Source organism: Mobula birostris, chromosome X (assembly GCF_030028105.1).
Source record: "Mobula birostris isolate sMobBir1 chromosome X, sMobBir1.hap1, whole genome shotgun sequence".
Lineage (NCBI taxonomy): Eukaryota > Metazoa > Chordata > Chondrichthyes > Myliobatiformes > Myliobatidae > Mobula > Mobula birostris.
Genome location: NC_092402.1, coordinates 50,297,559 through 50,322,187, shown reverse-complemented (window position 1 = coordinate 50,322,187; position 24,629 = coordinate 50,297,559). Strand labels below are relative to the sequence as shown.

The 24,629-nt window shown below is 41.6% G+C and overlaps 1 protein-coding gene across 6 annotated transcripts in view; it reads left to right on the top strand.

Moving 5' to 3' along the window:
• Nucleotides 1–24,629, top strand: part of LOC140191614 (signal transducer and activator of transcription 1-like) — a 97,459-nt gene that overhangs the window by 64,726 nt on the left and 8,104 nt on the right. For all 6 annotated transcript variants that reach the window (XM_072249168.1, XM_072249169.1, XM_072249167.1 and 3 more), the window contains 8 exons: nucleotides 1,046–1,144; nucleotides 2,255–2,390; nucleotides 6,635–6,687; nucleotides 9,114–9,208; nucleotides 11,309–11,448; nucleotides 17,934–18,128; nucleotides 18,678–18,735; nucleotides 19,695–19,759. In XM_072249168.1, the coding sequence (XP_072105269.1) occupies nucleotides 1,046–1,144; nucleotides 2,255–2,390; nucleotides 6,635–6,687; nucleotides 9,114–9,208; nucleotides 11,309–11,448; nucleotides 17,934–18,128; nucleotides 18,678–18,735; nucleotides 19,695–19,759 (841 nt within the window). The remainder of the gene's footprint in view (nucleotides 1–1,045; nucleotides 1,145–2,254; nucleotides 2,391–6,634; nucleotides 6,688–9,113; nucleotides 9,209–11,308; nucleotides 11,449–17,933; nucleotides 18,129–18,677; nucleotides 18,736–19,694; nucleotides 19,760–24,629) is intronic.

The following is a 24,629-nucleotide window of genomic DNA, read 5'->3' as shown; positions in this document are numbered from 1 at the left end:
GTACTGTTTCTGATTGTGTATATCAGATTCTTCCTTGCCATCAGCAAAAGTGCACAGAATGCCTGCCCGTGGGATTGACGTTATTTCACTTCTTGTTAACTGCCTGGAACAGCTGATTTTTGTTTCTGATCTACACTAGATAATTCAAAAAAAAATTGAACAGAAGTGGTTCTGCAAACGCTGTAAATCTTCAACACATAGAGTACTGGACAGTCTCAGCATGTCATGCAGCATCTATGGAGGGGAATAAGTGGTTGACATTTCAGACTGAGACCCTTCAAGAGGACTGTAAAGGAAAGAAACAGAAGCCAAAGCCCTTTTCCATTCCAGTCCTAGTGAAGAGTCTTGGGCTGAAATGTTGACTTCTTTCATTACCCCCTATAGATGCTTCCTGACCTGCTGAGTTCCTCCAGTACTCTGTATGTGTTGCTCTTTTTCTAAAATAAAACACAACAGGAGCTTGTTTTGGGGTTGAACAAGAATCAATGGTTGATCTACAAGTAACAGCATTTTCAAAGGGCCATGTAACTTGTGGCTTTGTGAGTGGTTTGAGTTGTGTAGGGATTCTGGAAGTGAGCCCTTCAGTTCACCATGATGACTGTCCAACCACATATATAAATAACCCTGCATTAATCCTGCATTTTCATTCTCCCCACTTTACCGTTCACTTCCTTCTCCCTGCACACCTTCTCCCCAGATGCTACTACTCACCTACACAGCAGGGCAGTTTACAGTGGCAACAGAGAACGAACACACACAGACCCTTTGAGGTAGCAGCTCCATCTACTGCACCACTGGAATTGTGGCACCTTACGTCTTTTGTTTGCTTGTATTAATTTTTATCAGCTTGCTGATTGGGGGACCTTATCTGCAAAATAAAAGGTTGCTCTGTTTCCTACATTAGTGACTACAAAAGTTTTGGGACATTCCTGGGTATGATTGGCACCTTATAATTGCAATTTATTTACCTTTCTTTCATGGCAGTATAGGTTAAATAGTTTTATTTTCTCTGTAAGTACATTAAAATCTGCCTTGTTTTTGACAGACTTGCACTTTACCTGTGGTTGTCATCTCAAATGCCAGCCAACTCCTTAATAGCTGGGCTTCAGTGGTTTGGTACAACATGCTGTGCAGTGATCTTCAGGTAAGGATCTTTGCAATGTTTTCTCAACCAAGTTGAGGGTGGGAGAAGCAACTGGGGTGGTGTAATGAAAGTATTTTAAAATTTGTTCCTTGTTCTTTTTTGATTTAGCAGTGAGAAGTATTCGCAAACAGGAAAGTCACTGTATACATGTTAAAGGTTATAAAAATTATAGAATTACATAGAAATATAACATGGAAAGCAAGGATAAAAGGTTAATGAAGTAGTAAAAGAGATAATACTGCTGGAGGGGACTGCAAGTCTCTGTGTCTCTGTCTTTCTCACACGTATGAGATGAGCCTTCGCGATGCCAACCTTCAGTACCTCATGCTTCTTAAGCTCTGTACAGTTCCATCTTGTGTACAATAGAAAAATGTGTGTCTTTGAGTTTGAGATGGTTATTTGACTGGTAACTAGGTTTACTATAGTTCACTTTAACTTGCAATTTGTGACTTGAGTCAGTTCATTACCCTTGCCTAATGCCCACACTGCAGAGTTAACCTTTATACCTTTAGCACATGAACATCCCCTATTCTCTACAGTGCTGCAGAGTAGTTTCATTATTCCCTGTTACACCCACAGTCAGGATATGCAACCTTAGAAATGGAGCTAATCCCTTCAGGGATCAAATCAGGAAAATATTGTCCACTTGGTAAAGATGCTCCTTTTCTTTTGTTGTTGAAGTTTGCTATGTTATTTTTCCTCAGGATAGGGATTTTAGGACCTCACTTGGGGATTGTGAATTGTTAGAGTTCTCTCCCCCAGAATGTGTGGTGTTGAATATGGGTTGCCCCCAGCACGACCTTGGGCTGTGTCGTTTATGAATGCAGACAGTGCATTTCACTATGTTTTGATGTAAATGAATCTGAAGGCTGCACTCGATCATTGAGAAAATTGAAGGGTAGGATAGTTTCTGCAAATCAACCTAGGGGATCGAGAGATTGAGCATGAAAGAGGAATTGAAGCAGTGGATCAGAAACGAAGGGTTAAATAGCTGATCAGCCTCCATTTCACATGTTGCAAGTATAAAATACCTATGCATGTCATTTTCTGTGTAGACTGCAAGCTCCGTAGGAAGAACTTGAGAGTTGAAATTTTTCCTGTCTCTCCTAGAATATTACGTTCTTTTCGAACCCTCCGTTGGCACCATGGAGTCAGCTCTCAGAGGCACTAAGCTGGCAGTTTTCTTCAAACACAAAGAGACATTTGGACCCTGAACAGCTTAACATGTTGGCAGAAAAATTATGTGGTGAGTTGATAGTTAATTTTATTAGGGTAAGGGTTGTAGATAGTGGTTGCGTTACCGGACAAGTAATTGGAAGGCTTGAATTAATAATCCATTGAATGAGGTCTCCAGAACAAACCACGATGATTTGAGAATTTGGTAATCAAAGAATTACGATCGTTAACAGTGCTGGATTGTGGGGGTGGGGGGGGGTGGAAATGAAAAGCAATTGCTTGCACCTCACTTCGTGGCCTGACAATTCCAACACAGTCCTAACTGGTCTCCTGAGTTTCCTCAACATCACCTTGAGGTCATCCTAAACTTTGCTGGCCCAAGTCCAAGCTCACACCATGTTCCTTTCACTCGTCAGTCCTGTACCTGCTGGCTTCTAATGGCTCCTTGGCTGAGCAAAGCTCTGACCGTCAAATTTTCCATAGCCTTGTCTCTCCATATTTCTGTAATCTTCTCCAACTCTTAATAACCACTGGTGTGTCTGTTGCTCTAATCTGGGTTCTTTTTTTCAGAATCAGGTTTAATATCACTGGCATATGTTGTGAATTTTGTTATGGATCAGCATTACATTTGCAGTGCATAATGAAAAAAGCTGTACATTATAAATAAGTATATATTAAAAATATATTTTTTCCTCTGTTTTAAGTTTAATTTGGTGAGATACTGTTCATGGGTTCATTGTCCATTCAGAAATCTGATGATGGGGAATTGAGTTGAATGATCTTTATTGTCATTATACATAGGTACAATGAAACTCTGTTTGGCTTCCTCTCAGGCAATTAAATAGAGCGGTAGATAAAAACAAGACAGTAATAGAAAAACAGTGTTAAATGGATAAGTAGCAGAAATTAAGCTGCAGCAGCACAAGAATATCACAGTAATGCACAAAGTGCCGTTAGTGCAAGTATTTGAGTCCTTGTGTGTGATGAAGAAAGGTTTTGGTGTGCTGGCCTTTATAAATCAGAGGCATTGAGTGTAGGAGTTGGGATGTAATGTTGAAATTGTACAAGGCATTGGTGAGACCAAATTTGGAGTATTGTGTACAGTTTTGCTCACCGAATTATAGGAAAGATGTCAACAAAATAGAGTACAGAGGAGATTTACTGGAATGTTACCTGGGTTTCATCTCCTAAGTTACAGAGAAAGGTTGAACAAGTTGGGTCTTTATTCTTTGGAGCGTAGAAGGTTGAGGGGGGACTTGATAGAGGTACTTAAAATTATGAGGGGGATAGATAGAGTTGATGTGGATGGGCTTTTTCCATTGAGAGTGGGGGAGATTCAAACAAGAGGACATGAGTTGAGAGTTAAAGGGCAAAAGCTTAGGGGTAACATGAGGGGGAACTTCTTTACTCAGAGAATGGTGGCTGTGTGGAATGAGCTTCCAGCAGAAGTGGTTGAGGCAGGTTCAATGTTGTCGTTCAAAGTTAAATTGGATAGCTATATGGACAGGAAAGGAATGGAGGGTTATGGGCTGAGTGCAGGACTGTGGGACTAGGTGAGAGTAAGAGTTCGGCACGGACTAGAAGGGCCGAGATGGCCTGTTTCCGTGCTGTAATTATTATATGGTTATATGTGTGTGCTCACAGTTTTAGTCATTGTTCTGTGGGAGTGGTGTGATGGAGGCCACAGCTCTGGGATAGAAGCTGTTCCTCAGTCTATTTGTTCTGGCATTTAGTGTCCTGAACCTTTTGCTGGACGGCATCGGGTCAAACAGGGCGTGGCTGGGGTGTGTGGTGTCTCCGGTTATGCTGATTGCTTTCCTCCTGAGTCTGCTGGAATAGATGGTGTCCAGTCCTGGGAGCTCCATTCTGACAATTCACTGTTTCTGAAATGTTGAGTGTGTGTCTTCAGGCTCCTGTACTTTCCCTTTGGTAGCAATGAGAAGAGGTGATGTCCTGGGTATTGAGGGTCCTAAATGTGGATATCGCCTTTTTGAATGTTTGAATTGTCTGGCCACACAGTCACGGGTGTAGAGAGAGTAGAACAGCGGGCCAAGCATGCATCCTTGATGTGCCAGTGTTGATTGTTAGCAAGGAGGAGATATTGTTTCTGATCCGCACTGACTGGTCTCCTGGTGAGGAAGTGAAGGATCTAGTTGCAGATGGATGTACAGAGACCTATTATGTGTTGTAACTCCAGAAACTAATTGAAAGAAAAATATGGGAGCTAGGATATTTGTCTACTTAGTTTTTCTTTTCCTTTTTTAGTGACACGTTCACATATGATGTGATGGTGTAATGGCGTATGCCATTTACATATTTATTACATAGAAACAACAATGAATTGTGTAAACAAAGAATGTTTAATCAAATAATATATTTACAAGATTAATCAAATATTACTTGTTACGTACCCTGTAACTGGGTTGCCAAACCGGCAGAAATGGACCACTCGTTGGAGTCTGGATTACTAGGAGCTAATAAAGTTTTATTAAAGAAATAAGTAACACAGTACTCTAATCGTAAGGATATAAATGCAACAGGTCAGCAATGATAATACACACATGTACACAGAACTAGGGTAATAGGAATCAACCAAGCTCTATCGCAGTCTAGGGGTAAAATGATCAGTCTCAAGTGACGCAGAGTTCAGTTCAGCTTAGTACAGTTTGCAGTAATCGCTGTTGTACCGTTGGAGAGAGAGAGAGAGAGAGGGGGGATGCAAATTTGATTCAGGCGGACCTTTGATGTTCTTCGCAGTTGGTTTCGGGCAGACCCTTTTATGTCCTCTATCCCACTGTGGTCACCGACTGTGACCCCTCCGTTCCGGATACGACTGTTCTTCTGCTGTGAACCCGGCACCCAGGCAAGGGCGGACACACACACCAGGTTCCCACCGATTGTACCTTTACACCCTGTGAGTCTATGGTCGGTTCCCGCGAACTGGACTTCCAAACTCCCACCAACTTGTGGGGGTACACCGCTCTTCCAGGGTCTCGTGATCTCGTGTGTGCCGTGCCTTAGCGAACCTGTTCTTTTTCTCCCCCTGCTGGGGTATCGCCTGTCCATCAAACTTCAAGCAGTTCAGGTTCAAAGCAACCGGTCTGTCAGTATCCTGAATTGTGTTTCTTTTCCGTTATCTCTCTCTTTCCTCTCTCATTAACAATTTGAACGTTTCTCCATTGTCTCCCTTATCTCTCTCATTAGCATCAATCGTCTGATAACTTGGTTTGTCGTCACATACTGAAATATTGAATACACTACAAGGCCCAGCCTTTGGAGCTTGTTGATTAGAACTGAGAGTATGATTGTGTTGAATGCTGAGCTGTGATCAATAAACAGCAGTCTGACTGAGTATTACTGCTGTCCAGGTGATCCAAGGGGCAGGTGGAGAGCCAGTGAGATTGCATCCACTGTAAATTGCAGAGTCTAGGAATGTGCTTGGGCAGGTGTTGATTCTAGCCATGACCAACCTTTCAAAGCACTTCATCACAGTAGACGTGAGTGCCACTGGGTGATGGTTGTTGAGGCAGTGAACCAGGAACATCCAGTGAGCCAGATGTGGATCCATTGAGATTTCCAAACAATCAGATAGCAGGTTATCAGATATTTACTGTATTGCTTCAGTCTCTCAGTTACTTCCCTCTAAAATGACTCAGCAAGCTAAGTTGGAGCAACAAGAGATTGTGAATAAATCCTGGACTTGCACTGATGTCCAGATCCTGACACTGACTTCACAAAACTATTAATTTTCGTGGGACTATTATTCCCCTAAGCATTTTCCAACCACCTGCTACTACTGTCAATATATAAAAGAACTTGCCTTGCAAATTTCTTGTAACATTTACCCCCTCCCCCACTTCTTGCCTTGTGCCTATACCCTCTCTATCTACCCTATCTATGTACTCCTATCAAGCTGTTCCTCCACCGCTGATGTGCCAGAGAAAACAACCCAAGTTTGTGCAATCTCTCCTGGTTAATACACTCACACAAAGACATCATCCTGGTGGACCTCTTTTGTGGCCTCTGCAAAACCTCCACATCCTTCGTCAAGTGTGGTGGCCAGAGTTGCACATGGTTGGATACATTGCAGCTATATAAAACAATTTACGTGGATTTGGATAAATGTTGCAAGGGAACAATGTAATGGGAAAGAGCAGGACAGAGGGATTTGGGGAGATGACCAATGGGTGGCTTTCTTATAAGATTGTTCCGTGGTGAAACTATAGCTATAATGACAAAATATGCCATTGTTCAGTTTCAAGGGCGTTCCATTCTGTTTCCAGTTTTGTGTTATATTTTTCTTGCATTGTTTAGGGGTTCGAGAAAACTATGCAGATTGTTGCATTACATGGGCAAAATTTTCAAAGGTAGGTGTCTCTAATTTACTTCTAAACTGTTTATACCCAAACATGCCAATACCAGCACTCCAAACTCAGCAATTAAAGCAAGTAGTTTTCAATTTCTTCACTTTTCTGGCCCTTTACAATAACAACTCATCAGCCCATCTCTAGTCTTTAGGGTTTTTAATTGATTATTATCTGAATTTCAACAAAGGACCTTGAGACATAAAAGCAAGAAGTATGTTGCACTGTTCAATAAGATCACCTTTCACCTCAGTACACTACTCCAGGATTAACCCAACATTCCTTTATTCTCTTGACGTATAAAAGTCAAATCAATTTTGATCTTGAATATACTCAGCATCTGAGCTTCCACAGCCCTCAACTTCCATACTTCTGATAGACCTTTGGGTTTCGATCTTTGGTATTGACCGCCGGACGAGCTGATGACAGGATCCCAAGCTCTAGGCTTACTGACTCACCGGCCCTCATATCTCCTTGCACAGACATCTGATCCCAGGACCCACTGACTTGGGACAGCCCAAGCATTTAAAAAAAAAGAATTAGCTATATTACTATTACTAGAAAAAATGCCTAGTGATTGCATGTATACAGGTGATTTCATAAAGGTTATCAGCAAGCATAGGAAAGTTAAGCTATAACAAAAGTAACAATTCTACACTCCACTCCAACACTGTGTACACTATTTACTATGTGAACTTTGTATGAGCAAGGAGGTTCATTGCATCTTTGTGTATATGACAAATAAACTAAAGTCTTTATTTTGAAATGGCCACTAGTTCTGGCTACCCCAGCCTAAAGAGCAGTAAGCATTGGTTTGGACAGACAGGCCCTTTGGCCCACAATGTTGCTCAAAGTTCAAAATAAATCTATTATCTAACTAAATGTACGTCACCATATACGACCCTCCTATATGCTGTTTCATCACCACCTTTGATTTGACTATTGACAATGGTGTTGTCAGCAAACTTAAATATGGCATTGGAGCTGTCTTGCAAGTGAGTAAATTGAGGATCAAGTTGCACAAGGAGATACTGAGGCCTAGGTCTTGAAGTTTTATTAATTAGTTTTGAGGAGATGATAGTTAAAAGTAAATGTATTATCAAAGTACATGTGTGTCACCATAGGAAACCCTCAGAGTTTTTTGCATGCATACTCAATAAATCCATAATAGAATAATGACCATAATAGAATCAATGAAAGACCACACCAACTGGGTGTTCAATCAGTGTGCAAAACACAACAAACTTTGGGAATACAAGAAGAAAGAAATAATGATAATAAATAAATAAATATTGAATACACACGTTGAAGAGTCCTTGAAAGCTCCCTCGGTTCCTTGGCTGCTCATGCGTAGCGAATGCTTGCAAGAGTGTTAGCAAATAAAATTTGACACTGAGACACTTATTGGGGCTGATGACTCTAGGATGGTCAAGGGGGCAGCACCTCAAAGGAGTGGGGTGGAGAAGTTTTGGGATGGAGTTCAGAGCTCAAGGCCATGGTATGTGAAAGCACAGCAGCCAGTAGCGGAACAATTACATTCGGCAATTATGAGCAGGAGTGTGTAGTACGCTGTGTATAACATTGCCATTCATTTGATTATGAATGGGGCATGTGGATAATTGCATTATCAAACCTGAGAATAGAATTCTGAGAGCTATGGGGTAAAGAAGAGAGAGTTGGGCTCATTAGACAGCACTTTCAAAAAGCTGCTACAGGCACAGAGGACCAAATGATCAGTTCCTTTGTTAAGAATATAATGGAGTAGAAACAGTCCACACGTCTCCGCCTGGCTGATCTGATTGTTGACCATGACCCATTTTCCTGTCGGATTCAGGTGACTCGCAATTCCTCAAAAGTCCAAAATCTTCAGACTGGAATATATTCAATGACCAAGTCAGCACAGTTCTTTGGAGCAGAGAATTCCAAATCTCACCACGAACAAAGATTAGAAAGGTTTCTTTGTCTCTGTCCCAAGTTTCAGGATAATGGAGACCTCCCCCACCCCAAGATCTAGATTTCCACACCAGAGGAAACATTTACTAAATTTATATTAAATTGGGTGGTGCAGCAGTCTCGTGGTTAGCGCAGCACCTTACAGCGCCAGCTGGGGTTCAAATTCCACTGTTGTCCATGAGGAGTTTGTGCATTCTTCCCTGTGACCACGTGGGTTTCCTCAGGTCCTCTGGTTTCCTCCTACAGTCCAAAGACTGTGGGAGGGTTAGTGAGTTGTGGACGTACCATGTTGACGCCAGAAATGTGGTGACATTTGTGGGCTACGCAGCATAGTCCTTGTTGATTCGATGTAAAATGGCGTATTTCAGTGTTTGGATGTACATGTGACAAATAATTATATAAATTATGTTGTATACTGTATCATTCTATGGTTTTATTACTACATTTTTAACACTTTCTGATGTCTTTCATCATAGGAGAATTTACCAAATCAGAACTTCTCTTTCTGGATCTGGTTGCAAGGGATCCTGGACCTTATTAAGAAATGCTTGGAGGATATTTGGAACGATGGGTAAAGTGGCTGGGATTCACCCCCAGTATAGTGTTCTCATAACTTTGATATTTACGATGCCTTTTACTTTAAAGCGTTATAATAGATTTATATGCCTGTGGTTGATGAGCTGAAGTGGTCTTGTAACTTAACATATGCTAGGGGACTGCTATATTTTAGGCAGCTTGGGGAATAAATAATTTGTGCCTTTAGGCAAGATGTTTTGATCTGCTGCACTGATGTTGTGAATTGGACTGGTGCAAAGTTGAAACACTGGTTTATATCGGTCATCCAGGTGCAGAGGTAGCTAGAACTTAGTAACATTTCTTGCCTGTGGTGGGGCAGATGGGTAGCCAGTGAAGCCAGCTGTTCTCCAGAAAGAAGCAGGTTAACATGTTTGTGAAGAAGCCCAAGAGAAGCTCTTGTGTGCCTCCTGGATTGGCTGATTTTGACAACCTGCAAAACATGGGGGAAATACCAGGGGTACGGAGGGCTATGGCCCAGGTGTGAGTCTATGGGTCAAGGCAGAATAATAGTTCAGCACAGACTAAATGGGTCAGAGGGCCTGTTTCTGTGCTGTAATACTCTATCAGATGATAAAAAGTTCAGTAATGCCTGGTAGCTTGGTTACAGTCAAATACTGAATTCTCCTTCAGAGGAATGGTTCAAACATAGAGGCATAGAAAATAGGTGCAGGAGTAGGCCATTCGGCCCTTCGAGCCTGCACCACCATTCAGTATGATCATGGCTGATCATCCAACTCAGAACCCTGTACCAGCCTTCCCTCCATACCCCCCGATCCCTTTAGCCACAAGGGCCATATCTAGCTCCCTCTTAAGTATAGCCAATGAACTGGCCTCAACTGTTTCCTGTGGCAGAGAATTCCACAGATTCACCACTCTCTGTGTGAAGAAGTTTTTCCTAATCTTGGTCCTAAAAGGCTTCCCCTTTATCCTCAAACTGTGACCCCCTCGTTCTGGACTTTCCCAACATCGGGAACAATCTTCCTGCATCTAGCCTGTCCAATCCCTTTAGGATTTTATACATTTCAATAAGATCCCCCTCAATCTTCTAAATTCCAATGAGTATAAGCCTAGTCGATCCAGTCTTTCATCATATGAAAGTCCTGCCATCCCAGGAATCAATCTGGTGAACCTTCTTTGTACTCCCTCTATGGCAAGGATGTCTTTCCTCAGATTAGGGGACCAAATCAAAGTAAGTTTATTATCAAAATATAGGACTCTTTATCTTCCAGGTGTTTACAGAAAAAAATCACAATAATTTTTTTACAAAACTACACAAAAACGTCAGAAGTCTGATAAAACAACCAATGTGTAAAAGAAGACAAACTACAAATAAAAATAATGCTGAGAACATGAGTCTTTGAAAGTGAGTGTCTAGGTCATAGAATCAGTTCAGAGTAGTGGTGAATAGAATTATCCATGCCAGGCCAGAGGTTTGATGGTTGTAAGGTAATAACTGTTCCAGAATCTGGCTGTGTCCATCACTTTTTGTAGCCTACTTTCTGTCGGATTTGAAAGCTATTCAAATCCTAGGTTTACTGGCATGTGGATAACCTGATTGTTCAATGTGAAGGGAATCGCGGGAATGGGATGGTGCAGGAAAGTAGCAAGGACGGAAGTATCAGCCCTGTTCATGAGTAGCTGAGCAGGTAAAAGGAAGCCAAGTATTTGTCCACTGCTTTACTTATGGTAATATGCTACCTTGCCTATTGATTAGTTTTGAATTGGACTGCTGTTTTAAAGGGGGAGACATTTTGTTGAGAAGATGAGCAAGTAGATCCATGGTCCTGTTCTCTTGAGTGTTACTGCAGATGCCAGCTTTCTAGACAAAACCCACCAAAGAAAAGAATGATGCTGTTAAAGTACTTAACAATGCTTCAGTGTGTTTTGTGGTTCAGGCTCAAAATAACTCAAACACTTAGTTTAGTGGAAAATAATCCATATATTTCATTATACTGACTGGGCAGTTTGGATCAGGTAATTTTATTTGCAAAGCGGCAAGATGTATGACATTATAATTGGTCATATCATCCTGCCCAGAACTGTGAAAAGTCTGTTCTGAAGTAGCTGTTACCAGTTTGTATATTTTGTCTTCCAGGAACATTATTGGGTTTTTGAGTAAGAAGAGAGAGCGCAGTTTATTGAAACACAAGCCGACAGGCACTTTCCTGCTTCGCTTCAGTGAGAGCTGCAGGGACGGTGGTATTACCTTCTCTTGGGTGGAGCATTTACCCAACGGTAAGTAATATAAAAACTTCAGGGAGTGGGACAAGGAGAGTCCTTGTCTCTTGAGGTAAGCGAGGGAGGGCTGGTTCTTCTGAGGTCATCATTTCACATCAAATTTATCTGGTGTTATCTCTTTGAAAGAAAAAGGCTTGTTTTAAAATTAAAAAACAAGTGATTAGGGCTTTGAGGTTTATGTAGGTCATAGTTCCATCTTTATCCATCTCTATTCAACATCACTCTAGAAGCCCATTCCTCATTGTACGAGTTCAGTGCTAGTATGACATTCTCTAGTTGGCAGACGACTGTATGTGTTTTGTACACGTTACCCATAAGTTGGCTGTCTCCCAGCATGCTAGACAAGCAATCAAACTGGAAGGCTTCTCGATTTACCAAACACTGAACTGCTGATTCGGAAAAGGTGAAAGGTGGAGGTGTGTGTTTCATGATGAACTCTCATTGGTGCTCCAGTGTGGTGGTTTTGTCAAACCAGTGTCCCCCTGACCTTGAACACCTAACAGTCAAATGCCATCCACTCTATTTACCTAGGGAGTTCTCCTCCATAATCCTGACCGCAGTTTATATACCACCAGAGGCCAATGAGAATCAAGTGCTTGTGATACTGGATGATGCCGTTTCCAAATAAGAAACAGTCCATCCAAATGCATTTCAAATCATAGTGGGTACTACAATTAGGCTTGTTGGAAGAAAACCATCAGCATATAACCCGAAGCGCCAGGGGTCCCAACACACAAGGCCACTGTTATGCTAAGATAAGGAATGCCTACCGTTCCTTGCCCAGACCACATTTCAGTAAATCAGATCGCTTGGCTGTCCTAACTGCATACAGGCAGAGGCTGAACAAAAAAGTGCTAAAGATTAGGACAACAAAGGTTGTCGCAGGAGGCAGAGGAGTGACTATGGGTTTCCTTCTAGTCAATGGACTGGGCCAAGTTCAAGGACTTGTCTGTGGATCTGAATGAGTACAGGATGGTTGTCACAGACTTTATTAAAGCAGTTGTAGACGAGTGTGGCTCCACGAAATCATTCGGTCAAGACCATAAGACATGGGAGTAGAATTGGGCCATTCAGCCCATTGCGTCTGCTCTGCCATTCTATCATGGCTGAACCTAGATCCCACTCAACCCCATACACCTGCCTTCTCGTCATATCCTTTGATGCCCTGATAGATCAGGAAGTGATCAACTTCTCCCTTAAATATACGCACAGACTTGACCTCCACCGCAGTCTGTGGCAGACCATCCCACAGATTCACCACTCTCTGGCTAAAAAAAAAAATCCTCCTTGCCTCTATTCTAAAGATTCACCCCTCAATTTTGAGCCTGTGCCCTGTAGTTCTGCATACCCCCACCATAGGAAACGTCCTCTTCACATGCACCCTATCTAGTCCTTTCAACATTCGGTAGGTTTCAATGAGAACCCCCACTTTCTTTTAAATTCCAGTGAGTACAGGCCCAAAGCTGCCAAATGCTCCTCATGTGTTAACCCCTTCATTCCCAGAATCATCCTCGTGAGCCTCCTCTGGACTCTCTCCAGTGACAACACATCCTTTCTGAGATATGAGGCCCAAAACTCTTGACAATACTCAAAGTGCGGCCTGACTAGTGTTGTATAAAGGCTCAGCATTATCTCCTTGCTTTTATATTCTATTCCCCTTGAAATAAATGCCAACATTGCATTTGCCTTCTTTACCACAGACTCAACCTGTACATTAACCTTCTGGGAGTTTTGTACGAGGATTCCCAAGTCCCTCTGCACCTCTGATGTTTGAACCTTCTTCCCGTTTAGATAACAGTCCGCACTATTGTTCCATTTATGGAAATGCATAATTGTACATTTCCCAGCACTATTCCATCTGCCACTTTCTTGCCCATTCTTCCAGTTTGTCTTAAGTCTTTCTGCAATCGCATTGTTTCCTCAGCACTACCTACCCCTCCACCTATCTTTGTATCATTCGCAGACTCTGCCATAAAGCCATCAATTCCATTATCCAAGTCATTGACAAACAATGTGAAAAGTAGCGGTCCCAATACTGACCCCGGAGGAACACCGCTAGTCACTGGCAGCCAACCAGAAAAGGCCCCTTTTATTCCCACTCACTGCCTCCTGCCTGTCAGCCATTCCTCTGTTCATGCCAGTATTTTTCCTGTAGTTCCATAGAACTTTATCTTGCTAAGCAGCCTCATGTGAGGCACCTTATCAAATGCCTTCTGAAAATCCAAGTAAATGACATCCACTGCCTCTCCTTTGTCCACCCTGCTTGACAGCTATAGCAGAACTTGAATACTATCACTTCTTGAGCAACATAGGTGACACCAGGGCTTCGCTTCCAGAAGAACTCAATGTCTTCTATGCTCGCTTTGACTGTCAAAACATTGAGGAACCATCATGAACTCCCACAGCCCCCAATAATCCTGTGATTTCAGACTCTTGAGGCCAACGTGTGAGCATCCTTCAGGAGCGTGAACCCATGAAAAGTATCCAGTCTTGATGAGATACCTGTCCAGGTACCTGATGGGATACCTGTGCTGATTACCTGGCTGGAGTGCTCACTGAGATCTTTAACTTCTCGCTTCAGCAGTCTGAGGTACCCACCTGCTTCAAGCAGGCTTCAATTACACCAGTGCCCAAGAAGACCTGCCTCAATGACTGTTGCCCAGTAGCACTTGTGTCCACAGTGATGGTGTTTTGAGAGATCGATGATGAAACATATCAACTCTTGCCTGAGAAGCAACTTGGGTCTGCTCCAATTTGCCTACCGGAGCAATAGGTCCATAGCAGATGCCATCTCATTGGATCTTTCCTCAACCCTAGAGCATCTAGACAGCAAAGATGCATACAGCTCAGCATTCAATACAATCATCCCCTCCAAACTAATCAGTAAGTTCCAAGACCTTGGCCTCAATACCACCTTGTGCAATTGGATCCTGGATTTCCTCACTTGCAGACCTCAGTCAGTTTGGATTGACAAAAACATCTCCTCCGCAATCTCTATCAGCACAGGAGCCCCACAAGGTTGTGTGCTTAGCCCCCTGCTCTACTTGCTTTCCACTTATGACTGTGTGACTAAGCACAACTCCAGTGTCATATTTTTATGTTTGCTGACAACATCACTGTCATTGGCCCAGTCAAAGGTAGTGATGAATCAGCATACAGGAGAGAGATTGAAAATCTGGCTGAGTGGTGTCATAACAACAACCTCTCGCTCAATGTCAGCAAGACCATTGGGCTGAGTATAGACTTCAGGAGAAGGAAATGAGAGGTCCATGAGCCAGTCCTCACTAGGGGATCAGAGGTGGGGAGGGTCAGCAGCTTTAAATTCCTCAGTGTTACTATTTCAGAGACCTGTCCTGGGCCCAGCACGTAAGTGTAATTATGAAGAAAGCACGGCAGCGCCTCTCTTAAGAATTCGCGGAGATTCAGCATGACATCTAAAACTTTGATAAACTTTTATGGATATGTGGTGATCAGTATATTGACTGGCTACATCGCAGCCTGGCATGGAAACAGCAGTGCCCTTGAACAGAAATTTCTACACAAAGTAGTGGATGCAGCCCACTGTCATTGGTACAGTGCTCCCAACCATTGTGCATGAAACGCTGTCGCAGGAAAGCAGTGTCAATCATTGAGGATCCCCACCACCTAGGACGTACTCTTTTCTTGCTGCTGCCACCAGGAAAAAGGTACAGGAGTCTCATGACCAACTCCACCAGGTTCAGAAACCGTTATTACCCCTCAATCATCAGGCTCTTGAACCAAAGAGGATAACTTCACTCATCTTTACTTGTCCTATCAGTGAAATGTTTCCACAACATATGGACTTGCTTTCAAGGACTCTTCATTTCATCCTCTCGATATTTATTGTTATTTATTTTTAGTGTTTCTTTTTGTATTTGTACAGTTGTCTTCTGCACTCTAGCTGAACACCCAAGTTGGGCAGTCTTTCATTGATTCTATTTATGGTTATTATTCTATAGATTTATTGAGTATGCCCACAAGAGTATTTCTGCCACTGTCTGTATGGAGTTTGTACCTTCTCCCCATGACTGCATGGGTTTCCTCTGCGTGCTCCGGTTTCCTCCTACATTCCAAAGATGACCGGTTGGTAGGTCAATTGGTTATTGTAAATTGCCCCATGGTTAGGCTAGGATTAAATCGGGATTGCTGAGTGGCAGGCAGGGCCCATTCCGTGCTGTATCTCAATAAATAAATGAAATGAATCTTAGGGTTGTATATGGTTGATAATTTACTTTGAACATCTTATCTCAGTGTTGATAAAGAATATCATCCTGCTATTCAATTACAGTGATACAACTTTTAAAACAAAGCTACAAATAGCCTGTTAGATGTTCCTTAGCTCCACTAATAATATCCCCAATATCAGTTAACTCTATTTGGAGAATTGAGGTGAAGTTTGGGTGAACTTCTAATAATCCTTTTATATATTGGCGAGACCCGACGCAGACCTACGCTCTGTCCGCCAGAGAAAGCAGGATCTCCCAGTGGCCACACATTTTAATTCCACATCCCATTCCCATTCTGACATGTCTATCCACGGCCTCCTCTACTGTAAAGATGAAGCCACACTCAGGTTGGAGGAACAACACCTTATATTCCGTCTGGGTAGCCTCCAACCTGATGGCATGAACATTGACTTCTCTAACTTCCGCTAATGCCCCACCTCCCCCTCGTACCCCATCTGTTATTTATTTATATACACACATTCTTTCTCTCACTCTCCTTTTTCTCCCTCTGTCCCTCTGAATATACCCCTTGCCCATCCTCTGGGTCCCCCCCCCCCCGGTCTTTCTTCCCGGACCTCCTGTCCCATGATCCTCTCACATCCCTTTTGCCAATCACCTGTCCAGCTCTTGGCGCCATCCCTCCCCCTCCTGTCTTCTCCTATCATTTTGGATCTCCCCCTCTCCCTCCAACTTTCAAATCTCTTACTAGCTCTTCCTTCAGTTAGTCCTGACGAAGGGTCTCGGCCTGAAACGTCGACTGTACCTCTCCCTAGAGATGCTGCCTGGCCTGCTGCGTTCACCAGCAACTTTGATGTGTGTTGTTCTAATAATCCTTCCTATTCCATCTGTGATACACAGTTAGAACTTACGATGTGCAGGTACCCATTGTACTGAGGTAGATCTAATTTAAATTTCACATTGGCTTAGCGTTTATTATACTTGATTATATGATGATCATATAGATTGTGATGAATTACATGGAAGCAGCTTACAAAACAGTTGAGGGAGTCAGTGCAATTAGTTTACATCCTGAATCCTGCAGATGTGCTTTTTATCTTAATTGCTTTAGTGTGTCAGTACTGCCCTTATTGGCTGTTATTACTATGGTTACTGCTTTGCAATTTTTTTTGTTTCTTCCATTTTGCTGTCCTAATGTTACTACTACTCTCTCCATGCTCTGTGGTCAGTAGGATGACTCCTTGGTCTATTCTTTTCACTCTGTCCCAGGGTGACAAAGCTGTAGCATTCTTTCCTGCTTCCATTTTATTTATTTATTTACTTATTTTCTCTTCTCCCCTCCCCTTCCTACATCTTACCTGTGACATTCCCTTCCAACTTTTTTTCAGCTTATTTCTTGCCTCTCGTAATCTGACCTGCTCAACCCTGAGGCCTTACACAATGAACTTTACCGATACAAATCACTCTGTTCCTTATCTATTATATTTGTATTTATCAATTTTAAAATTGATAAATACAATGAAAATTTTATAGTGTAATATCTGTTGGTCAGATAATCAACTTGAGGCAATAACTGAAGTTCTCTCACAAATGGCTCTTGTCTCACTGAGTATTCCAACATTGTCGTGATAGAATTACATTTATATTTACTGTTTTATTATTATTTTAAGTTTGTTTTTTTCAAATTGTGCAAAACCTCTTCCTGGGTTTCTTTTCCTGAAGCACTTCTCCTGAGAAGATGGCCCATGGCCACGATTCTGACATCATTTTTCCTTTTCTGAACCTGAAGGATGTACTTGTACTGTGGGAAGTGTGGTGAGAGTTCACCAGATCGATTACTGGAATGTGGAGTGGAGTTTGCTATTGGAGGAAAGGTTGGGCAGTCAAAGACTGTGCTTGCTGGAGTTCACAAGAATAAGCTGTGATCTCATTGAAACATACAAAATTCTTAATAGTCTTGATGTGGGGAGTATTTTCCCCTGGCTGAGGAGTCTACAACCTGGGCTCCCAGTCTTGGAATAAGGGGTAGGTTGTTCAGAGCAGAGATCTGAGATCTTCATCCTGAGGGTGGGGAATTGTGGAGTTCTTTATGCAAGAGGCTCGGTCACTGAGTGAGATCAATAGATTTGTAGAAATTGAGGGATTATACAAGTTGTTTAGGTTTTTAAAAAAAAATGGTGAGATGGCCTAATCTTGCTCCTACTTATTATGTCGTTCATGCAACTTCTGAAGCCATTTTTGTTCTGTTTGTTAATGAAGTACTGCTTCCTTTTGCAGGGGAATCCAAGATTCGATCTGTTCAACCGTACACTAAGGCACACCTGAATAACATTTCTCTATCTGAGATTGTTCGATTTTACAAAGTAATGGCAGATGAGAATGTCCCTGAGCACCCTCTGCTGTATCTGTACCCAAATATTCCCAAGGATGAGGCATTTGGGAAATATTATCTGGAGCCTGAAGCAGGTTCAGGTATGTTGGTTCATGAGCAACAATAGTTTTGATACCGTAGTCAAATAGAACCATAACAAGGACTATTTTGATTGTCTGAAATGTAATATTCTTAAAAAAAACACACACTTCCTGGTTTGTTCTTAGGTTTGCCTGGGGAATATTTCCTCAATGCTAGTCTTTGATCGGGTATCCTAGGACTGCAGGACAACATTAATCAGCTGTTAAATTGGGCAGAGCAATGGCAGTTAGAATTTAATCCTGATTTAATGTGAGGTGATGTGTTTTACAAGGAGTACAAAGGCCAGGAGTTGCACAATGCATGGCTGGAACTTCTTACAATAGCAAGTTGAAAGTAATGGAATTAGCTGAGGCAGTGGGAACTAAGTATACACAATAATGTATGTTTAATTTTATAATAATTTTAATATATATACTTGGAGAACCTTGAGTTATGTGGGACTGAGGAGTGGGGGAGAAATCATTTTACCAAATTCTTTTAATTTTACAGAATCAAGAGTTCTTGTATTTCTGCTTGCAGTTGTTGCATAAATGTGTCTTGTTTTTCAGAGCTGCAGTTAAAGTACAACAGATACTTGAGAACCCGATTAATTGTGGTATCAGAAAGGTAAGAAAAACATTTTTGATGATGACTGTGACTAAGGATTGTATGTGATTGCAAGTCCTTGGTAGATCATTGAAAGGATGCTTGGGCGAAGGGAAAGGCTCTGTGTCGATGGCGTTATGATTGGAAGGAACTGTCATTAAATGCACTTTGCTGCAGTAGCGTCGGTTAAAAATTTTGTTTGCACACCATCTTTTGCAGTTCATTGAGCCCTTAGCTTAACTCTGATGCAGACTGTGAACATCAATCGTCAATGGATTGTTTGTCTTGTAAAAGTGTTTTATTTTAACTCCATTTGTGGCTCTTGATCAAGCCCCTTAAAAATATCACGAAGTAGTGAATTATTTTCAAGAGCAGTGATGATGGTAGCCATATTGATGCCCCACAAACTGCAATGGATTGGCTATTTAACTTCGTAGTTTTTACTGTTTGAGGAAAATATGTTGGCAAGGACATCAAATAAACTCCATTGTCCTCTTTAGAATTATACATTGGAATCCACCAAAATGGGTAGACGGCTCTCGTTTAACATACCATCTAATCACTGCATACAATTAAGTTTAGATCTTGGATTGGGACTTGAACCCACCATCTACTAATTGTTGGTCACTGCATTCCACAGTGAAGAAAGGAGATCTTCCAGATTGCCTTCATTTGCTATTGTCTATTTATATGTGTTTTTATTGTGACACAGCGCAGAATAGGTCTCTACCCAGCAATCCCCCAATTTAATCTGAGTTTAATCACAGGACAATTTACAATGACTAATTAACCTACCAACCAGTACAGTACATCTATGGACTGTGGTAGGAGACCAGAAGAAACCCACACGGTCATGGGGAGAGCGTGCAAGCTCCTTGCAAGCAGCATCGGGAATGAAAGCAGATGCATTCAAATAACTGAAAAAAAACATCTGGTTTCATTTTCTTCGTTATTTCTTTCTTCTCCATGCCATTTTGTAGACCACCAAGTGATGTTGCTCCTGGAATGATGGATGAATGTCTTCAGGAGGATTTCCCAATGCCAGGTAAAATATCACTTGTTTCTTCCTTGCTAAGTGTTCTCATTCTTGTGGTTTTTTTTAAGCCATGTAATGTTTGCTAAGGCTATAGTGACATGATTTTCTATCTTTTTGTCTTTCCCTTCTCTTCCAATGCCCCTTTTATCCTTTAAGTTGAATTTAGGCAATTCAATTCTTGATACAAGTCCACACATCACATGTTACTGTAGACTGGAAATGATTTTATGTACTTGGATGATACAGAATTTGCTTTAAAGTTCAACGTAAATGTATTTAAGTGCGTATGTGTTACCATTATACTACCTTGAGATTTTTTTCTTGCAGGCGTTTACAGGGAAAAGAAAAATACAATAGACCCCAATCTTGTCTCTCTATTGTCTGTGTGATCCTGATGTTTCAATCCAAGGTTCTTTCAGAAGTCAGAAGAGAGGTGCAATACTTGTTGCTTCACAATTGTTAAGCATTGGTAGAACAAAGAAAGTTGAAAATGGTCAGTGATTTATAGGTCTCAAACAAGAGAAAATCTGCCGATGCTGGAAATCCAAGAAACAATGCTGGAGTAACTCAGCAGAACCGGGCAGCGTCTATAGAAAAGAGTACAGTCGACTGTTTTGGCCTGATGTCGACTGTACTCTTTTCCATAGATGCTGCCTGGCCTGCTGAGTTCCTCCAGCATTTTGAGTGATAAAGGTCTACTAGTTGAAGGGAGGGAGATTCAAAAGATCTAAGAACTAAGATGGTGCTGGCCTCAGTCAGCTCTTTGATATTACATGAGGAAAATTCCATTCAAATTTCTATATAAGAGTAAACCAATGAGAAAGTTGTTATCCAAATAATGCAGCGCCAAGGGAAGCATCCAGAACTTTCCAGGAGACTAGACCCATAACAGTGTTCTGAGCAGAGAGAATTTGGGGTCCAAGTACATAGCTCCATGAAAATGACTACACAGGTCGATAAGATGGTTAAGAAGGTTTATGGAATGCTTACTTTTATTAGTTAAGGCATTGAGTTCAAAGGTCAGATTATGTTGCAACTTTATAAAATTCTGGTTAGGTCACATCTGGTGTATTGCATGCAGTTCTGGTTGCCTCATTATAGGAAGGATGTTGAGCATTTGGAGAGGGTGCAGAAGAGGTTCACCAGGATGCTGCCTAGTTTAGAAGGGATGTGCTAGCATGAGAAGCTGGATAAACTTGGGTTGTTTTCTCTGGAGCGTTGGAGGCTGAAGGGAGTTCTGATGGAGGTTTATAACATTGAGAGGTATAAATAGAGTAGATGGGGAGTATCTGTTTCCCAGGGTTGAAATGTCTAATACCATAGGGCATATATTTGAGAGGGGGTAGGTTCAAAGGGGAAGTGAGGGGTTACTCTGGTGGATCCTTGGAATGCACTGTCTGGTATGGTGGTAGAGGCAAATACATTATAGAGGCTTTTAAGAGAATTTTGGATAGGCACATGAATATGAGGAAGATAGAGGAATATGGACATTGCATAGGGAAGAGGGATTCATTTTTTGGGGTGGGGGTGGTTTTGATTTACTTTTCTAGCTGGCTCAGCATAATATTGTGGGCTGAAGAGCCTGTTCATGTGCTGTACTGTTCTATATTCTATACCAGTGTAGCTACCAGGAGACATATTAACCAATGACCACTAGGAAGCATAGTGAGCGGTTACTTGTATATGAGTAATTATGTAAAATGCAAGCAAACAATTTTTAAAAATTTTTTTGTTGTTAAACTGCAAAGAAAATAACAAACATTATAATCTAAAAATTAAACAGTTGGATGTAACAATCTCCTCCCTTTGATTCCTAATCACATTTAGAATCATTACATCTGAAAATTCAGAGGCAGAAAAACCTTTATCTATGTTAAGTATAAAATCAAAAAGTACCCAGTGAGTAAATAGCAAAGGGTATACTGTATATTCTTCAAAGTATTCATAGGATTGTGTCATGGTTATGCAGATTAGTAGACACACCTATGTGGGTTTGAACTATTCTATTGGTGATTGCCTTAAACAAGTAAAAATTATGTAAATTCTAATAAGGCATATTAGTACTCATTGTATGTAAGGAAAATTGGCAAAACTATAATAAGAACAAATAATCTGTGAATAAGCTTCATGATGTCCTGAAGTTGTTGACTTGCTTGAAATCTTTTGGCTAGTTAGTGATTTGCTCACTGTAAGCACTTGGTCTAAAGGTTACTAGAAGTTAACCATAGTAATTGTTGTTCTCGTCGGGTACCACTTTAGCTCACTTGCAGTGGCCAACTTGCGTTGGTAATCAACAGCACTTGATGGGGACCTTCCCGTTCAGCTCCCAGTGGTTCCTTGTGCGGTGTCTTAATGAGGACCCACTCCCCAGGAATCAGGGTGTGACCTCCTGTTGGATCATTTCAAGAGGTAGAAACCTGTTGAGAAGCAAACTGGAGAGATTGTGTTAATTTTACACAATAGTTAATTCAGTTGTCTGCCATAATGTGTATATCAGCCTGTCTGAGATTGAGGGCTCCTAGCAGTAACGTAGGAAACCCTGTTACCACCTAATCTAATCTAAAGTTGACTTAGTTTGGTTTTCTTGTTTGGAGTCGATCTGATGCTACGTAAGACCATGGGAAGAGCCATAGAGGTACACCTTCCTCGTGATACTTAGTCATAGAGTCATAGAAAAACACAACACACAACCAGGCCCTTTGGCCCATCAAGTCCATGCTGAGCCATTTAAACTGCCTACTCCCATCGAACTGCACCAGTCCATAGTTCTCCATACCCCTACCATCCATATACTTCTCCAAATTTCTGTTAAAACATTGAAATCGAGCTTGCATATACCACTTGTGCTGGTAGCTCATTCCACACTGTCACAACCCTTTGAGTGAAGAAGTTTCCCTTCGTGTTTTCCTTAAACTTTTCACCTTTCACCCTTGGCGCATGGCTTCTCATTATAGTTCCACATAACCTTGGTGGAAAAGTCTGCTTGCACTTGCCTTATCTATACCCCTCATAATTTTGTATACCTCTATTCCTTAGAATGTAGAAGATTGAATAGGTTAGGACTTCATCAAATCTCTTTTCAATCTCTCCTTTAACTCAGGTCATCCTTGTAAATTTTCTCGATACTCTTTCAACCTTACCTACATCTTTCCTGCAGGTAGGTGACCAAAACTGCACACAATACTCTGAATTGGGCCTCACCAATGTCTTGTACAACTTCAACATAACATTTCATTTCCTGTACTCAGTACTTTGATTTATGAAGGCCAATGTACCAAAAGCTTTCTTTATGACCCTACCTACCTGTGATGCCACTTTCAATGAATTATGGATCTGTATTCCAAGATCCCTTTGTTCTACCCCACTCCTCTGTGCCCTACCATTCACTGTGTAAGACCCCTTGGTTGGTCCTACCAAAGTGCAATACTTAGCACTTGTCTGCATTAAATTCCATCTGCCATTTTTTTCAGCCCATTTTTCTAGCTTGTTCAGATCCTGTTGGAAACCATGATAGCCTTCCTTACTGTCCACTACACTCCCAATCTTGGTGTCTAAAGCACTTTAACTCCAAAAGACTGAAGCAGGGTAAATTTTGAAAGGCTTTTATTCGCAGTACAATACGACTTTCATGCTGAGTGTCTGCCCCTGGACTGAGGGGAAGGGGCAAGGTGAAATCACCTTTATTCAGGGATCTGTGGGAGGAGCCACGGGGGCAGTCAGCAGAGGGGGGTGTCCAGACAGTTAACCCAGTTACAACATATATATATATATATATATATATATATATGGCTTACCGCAGTGTCATTCGCAAATTTGCTGATCCAGTTAACCACATTATCATCCAGATTATTGATATAGGTGACAAACAACAATGGACCCAGCATCGATCCCTGTGGCACACCACTAGTCACAGGCCTCCAGTCAGAGAGGTATCCCTCCGCTACCACTCTCTGGCTTCTCCCACAAAGCCAATGTCTAATTGAATTTACCACCTCATCTTGAATGCTGAGTGACTGAATCTTCTTGAGCATCTCCCATGTGGGACCTTGTCAAATGCCTTGCTAAGGTCCATGTAGACAACATCCACTGCCTTGCCTTCATAAACTTTCCTGGTAACCTAGGAAAAACTGTTAAGATTGGGGTTAGGCACAACCTACCACGCACAAGGCCATACTGACTATCCCTAATCAGTCCATGTCTATCCAAATACTCACATGTCTGGTCCCATAGGATCAGAATCAGGTTTATTATCACTGGCATGTGATGTGAAATTTATTAACTTAGTAGCAGCAGTTCAATGCAATACATAATATAGAAGGAAAAGAATATAATAATAAATAAGTAAATCTTATTCAATATACTTTATACGTATATTGAATAGATTAAAAATCGTGCAAAAAAACAGAAATACTGTATATTTTTTTAAAAAGTGAGGTAGTGTTCACGGGTTCAGTGTCCATTTAGAAATCGGATAGCAAAGGGGAAGAAGCTGTTCCTGATAATACCTTTCAGTAACTTCCCCACAACTGATGTCGGGCTCACCAGCCTGTAACTTTTCCTAGTTTATTCTTAGAGCCTCCTTAACAGCGGAACAACATTGGCTATCCTCCAGTCCTCTGGTATCTCACCTGTCGCTAAGGATGATTTAATTATCTCAGCTAGAACCCTGCAATTTCTATGCTTGCCTCCCGCAGGGTCCAAGGGATCACCTTGTCAGGCACTGGAGACTTATCCACACTAATTTGTCTCAGGACAGCAAACATCTTTTCTGTAATCTATACAAGGTCCTTTGAAGTTGATGCTGCTTTGCTTTACTTCTATAGACCCTGTGTCCGTCTCCTGAATAAATACAGATGCAAAAGATTCATTTAAGATCTTC